At 46.1% G+C, this 5,000-nt stretch overlaps 1 protein-coding gene across 1 annotated transcript in view; it reads left to right on the forward strand.

The window, feature by feature from the left end:
• The first annotated feature begins 410 nt into the window (after nt 1-410).
• Nucleotides 411-5,000, forward strand: part of LOC132462471 (contactin-associated protein-like 4) — a 20,257-nt gene continuing 15,667 nt past the window's right edge. Inside the window, exons 1-2 of the mRNA XM_060058025.1 lie at nt 411-418; nt 632-804. Coding sequence (XP_059914008.1) covers nt 411-418; nt 632-804 — 181 coding nt within the window. The remainder of the gene's footprint in view (nt 419-631; nt 805-5,000) is intronic.

The raw sequence follows: 5,000 nt of genomic DNA on the forward strand, positions 1-5,000 counted from the left end.
TTAACAAATATTAAAAACAGGTGAGGTAGAACAAGTAAAAATAAATAAATAAATAAATAATCGGCGAAAATCAGCCGTGTATCGGCCAATACGATACACGTAAAATACGCGAATATCGGCCGATAATATCGGCCGACCGATATATCGGTCGATCCCTACTGTGATCGATAGCCTTCTGCTTTCCCCCAGGTTGAAACTATTGATATGTTCACCTCAAAACCGTTTTCTTTTTTTTTAACAAACCCTAAAAAATGCATGAGCCTCCAGTATGAACAACTTAAAGGTGTTGTGTCTAGCATTTTGGGGGCTTGGCAGAAATGTAATAACGTTCTTGAGTATTTTTTAATTAAAGTCTAAAAGAGAGGCGTTTTTAATCTCTAATCATAATCGCTACTTTATCGTTGCTGGAAATGGAGGGGTGAGGGGATGAGGGGGGCAGGAGGGGGGGGGGGGGGGGGGGGGGTATTCAGTCACCAATAGAGGCTACTCAACCCTACACACTGCACCTTTAAGAGAAGGCTGCTCGTCAAGAAATAAAGTCACAGCAAACAAATACGTTAAACCCATCTGTTCGGGTGACGATAAACCTGTAAACCGATAACCTGTATTTCTCTAGGTTATATTGAGTGAGTTTTCCTCCCCTCCTCCCTTCCCAGTCGTTCCCAGGTAACACCAACGCTGACAGCGTGGTGCAGCACGCTCTGCAGCAGCCCGTCCTGGCTCGCTACCTGCGCCTGGTCCCGCTGGAGTGGAACCCCAGCGGCCGCATCGGGCTCCGGCTGGAGACGTACGGATGTCCATACGGTGAGCTGGCTCCCCCTTCCAATCTCCCGCCGGCATTCACCGTCCATGACTCACACTGCATCTCTCTCTCTCTCTCTCTCTCTCTCTCTCTCTCTCTCTCTCTCTCTCTGTCTCTCTGTCTCTCTGTCTCTCTTTCACTGCCTCCCTTTCTCTCTCTCTCTCTCTCTCTCTCTCTCTCTCTCTCTCTCTCTCTCTCTCTCTCTCTCTCTCTCTCTCTCTCTCTCTGTCTCTGTCTCTCTTTCACTGCCTCCCTTTCTCTCTCTCTCTCTCTCTCTCTCTCTTTCTCTCTCTCTCTCTCTCTCTCTCTCTGCACCATTCTTTAACACACACTGTGTAGTGTGAAATAATTTGGCCTTCATTCATTCAGTTTTCTGAACAAAAATACCAACACAGAGTGATCACACACGCTCACTTTTTCATGCACAGGAACATGTGCTTACAGCACAGAAAACGTTTAGCACCGCCTTCGCTATTCCCACCAGTCTCTTTCTCTGTCTTCTGTTTTCAAAGCACTAAGTAACACTTAAATAGTTTTTTTCTCAAATCAACTGTCAAACAAGAAAACAAACAACAACTGCTTTTAATTCACAATCTCACAGCACCTTTTCCAACATTGATAATGCAAAACAAATAAAACAAGATGTTATGAAATAGAAAATGTTCAAAGCACTCTGTGTGGGACTCTCTACTGCTGTTTGGCTGTTGATTAAGTGTGGTTTGCTGTGTGTGAGTGCACACAGGTTTTAAGTTACAGACAACAGGAACAGAAAAAGTAAACAAATCATAACATTTCCCAGAAGGATGTACCTGCTACATACCTACCAAATATCTTGTGCAGAATGGATCTGAACATGCATCTCAAAGTCAGCTTATAAACTCAGGATCGTAGTGTTGGGTTCTGATTCCCCAGCCCCTCTCCTCGCTGTTTTGTGTAGTTTGTGCTTCCTCTAAATCCGACACTCCCATAGCTCCACTCAGCTGCAATGGAGCTGGCGGTAATTGGTCGCTGCCTTGGCCACGTGGGCGCGCGGTAATGGGTCACACGCTTCGCTACCTTGCCAGAGGGGAGAATAGACTCCGCCCATTACGGCGGCTTGAAGGAACAGAAGGAAATCGATGCAATCAGGCAATTAGTCGAGATTGAAATGGATTTGGTGGAACATCATTTTCTGAGGCTTAATGCACACCTGGAAAACCCCATAATTAGGTGTAAATGAGGGATTTCTGTTGGCAATCACTTTAAATAGATGCAATAGATTTCACCACTCAGACCTGTTCGAGAGGCTTCTCCTAGCAACATGATTTTCAAAGATTCTGTTTTTATCTTATTATCATCTTATCCACCATCTGGTTGCTATGGTAATGGTCATACAACTAAATGGATGGAACTCCAACTCTCATACTATATATATATATCACTGTATTTTCCCAACAACGACAGTTTCAGAATGAAAGCCTTCTGCCCACACCTCAATTAAATCAGGGTTTAGTTATGGTTCTTTTTATTCTGTAAACCAATTTGGTTTCTGGCGCAGAAGATTAGAGAATCCAAGTTTTAACAAAAGTGATGGCTGCGGTGACAAAAATGACGCATAAACAAAACACAAAAACTACAATTCAAAAACAAATGGTAAAAGTTCAAGGTATATTCCCCAGAGCCAAATCAACATAGTTATTATAACATATTGTTTATTCACTTGAGGGAACCGTCTCAGTTATTCATCTTTGGTTATCCTGGAGCTACTTAAATCTCTAATACTGATAATTGCCAGACTTTTAAAACATCAGTTCTACACATTTTCTTATGTCAATTAAAAAATGTAGAGATTGTACAATTATTAATAAGGTTAAGCAGCTCGGAACATGGAGGGCAGGACAGATTTTGGGTCAGTGATGTTAGGAAACTATTAACTAGGTGTTTCTGTATATGTGTGTGTGTGTGTGTGTGTGTGTGTGTGTGTGTGTGTGTGTGTGTGTGTGTGTGTGTGTGTGTGTGTGTGTGTGTGTGTGTGTGTGTGTGTGTGTGTGTGTGTGTGTGTGTGTGTGTGTGTGTGTGTGTGTTTTGAGCAAGCTTTGACTGGCTCATTAAAGCCCATTCAATTCAAAGAATGTCTGTTTTGGCAGGACAGGAAATTGGGCCGGGAATGAGCTCAACGGCTCTTCTGAACACGAGGGACTTTAAGCACTGATGGCTACAGGGACTACCAAACACAAGCCTCTGTTGATTCTGTAGCCGTGGATGAAAAACAAAATGTTGGCCAGGTATTCTAATGGGAAAAGGTTTGATCTGTGTCAAAGTCTGACTCGATGGAGGGCTTGGAGGTTGTGTGTGCAGCCATTTGGGAGATTTTTAGTTTGAGGTGGAGAAGCACAGGAGCTTGATTAAACCATGAATACTATTTCGGTCTCAAAGAGGGTTAACGCTGCCTAACCATTTATCAGCGGTGACGTTGCCTTCTCTATCACGTTTAGTTAAGAATATATTAGGGAGCGATAAGAGATTAGCACGAAAAACCCAGACTAGGACGAGACTCGCTTAAATTATTAAATGGGTTGAGCAGATGCAGACGGCTGCTAACAGCTTAATGAAGAGCTCATACCGCTAACACAGAACTGCGTGTCTCTTCCTCGGGGTCGCTCTGACCTCTGGGGAAGCACACGCTACAGCCATTGTGTGTATTTTCCGTGTTGTCTGTGAATATCTTATAATTATAAGTGTTGTGGTAACAGCCAGGAGATTTTCAATGAGGCAATTAGTCAAGGGCAGTCCCTTACATTTCTTAATGAGCAGAATCAGAGACATTGGAAAAGTACGCTCGGAATGAATTATTGTTTGCCAGACAATTTGTATGCCAGAGTCACCAGCAGTGTGAGCATACAGCTTAGTGTAAAGTCACCTTTTCACAGTTGAGTAAAAGTTTGGTTGTGATTTAAAGCTGCAGTGGCTAAGATTCCAGAGCATAGAGAGAGACACACGAGAGAAAAATGCCCCTTTTCTGCTATCTCTCTCCGTTGTGTGGTGGTAATTGTCCCCGCCATTGAGAAGTGTTGCATTCACGCAGGCAAGATGGATTCCCTGGACCAATCAGAGAAGAGACGCGCTCTCGAGTGTTCAGAAACGAGTCGGGAGCAGTCTCAAAAAGACCGTCGGAACGGTCTCATGCAGAGGCAGGCGCTGTCAACTTGAAACAGATATTCTCCCGTCATTTCACTCTCTATCAGCAGACGGATGGATACGGCATGTCTTACACATCGCACTCAAATTACAGCCATGAATCTTAAGTACAGCACCTTTAGATAGGCACGTTCACTATTTAAATCAGGGGTTCACGTCCTTTCTGGGGCAGAGGCACACCGCGGTCCCTGGCAGGAATGAAAGGCACACCCACTGAAAGGGCATGCTTATGATAAATGTCACACACATTACTACCGGGATATAATTAGGATATTATCCTTTCCCCAATATTTCACCCCCTAAAAAAATACAGCTGTATCCAAAATGCATTAAAACGGAAAAAAACTATTTACAGTGGAAAATGTAATCCAAATTACGAATCATAAATAACACTAATAGAGTGTGATTATGTAATGAATCAACACTAAATGTGGTGGCGCGCCTGTTCCCTTCTCGGGCCGCACCGCTGGCAGGGAACCCCACCAGGTGGAGGTCGTTAACCGACCCCCGTCGGTGAACCCCACCAGGTCGAGGTCGTTAACCGACCCCCCGTCGGTGAACCCCACCAGGTGGAGGTCGTTAACCGGCCCCCCGTCGGTGAACCCCACCAGGTGGAGGTCGTTAACCGGCCCCCCGTCGGTGAACCCCACCAGGTGGAGGTCGTTAACCGGCCCCCCGTCGGTGAACCCCACCAGGTGGAGGTCGTTATCCAGCCCCCCGTTGGTGAACCCCACCAGGTGGAGGTCGTTATCCAGCCCCCCGTCGGTGAACCCCACCAGGTGGAGGTCATTAACCGACCCCCCGTCGGTGAACCCCACCAGGTCGAGGTCGTTAACCGACCCCCCGTCGGTGAACCCCACCAGGTGGAGGTCGTTAACCGGCCCCCCGTCGGTGAACCCCACCAGGTGGAGGTCGTTATCCAGCCCCCCGTTGGTGAACCCCACCAGGTGGAGGTCGTTATCCAGCCCCCCGTCGGTGAACCCCACCAGGTGGAGGTCATTAACCGACCCCCCGTCGGTGA

This window comes from Gadus macrocephalus, chromosome 8 (genome assembly GCF_031168955.1).
Source record: "Gadus macrocephalus chromosome 8, ASM3116895v1".
In the NCBI taxonomy this organism is placed as follows: domain Eukaryota; kingdom Metazoa; phylum Chordata; class Actinopteri; order Gadiformes; family Gadidae; genus Gadus; species Gadus macrocephalus.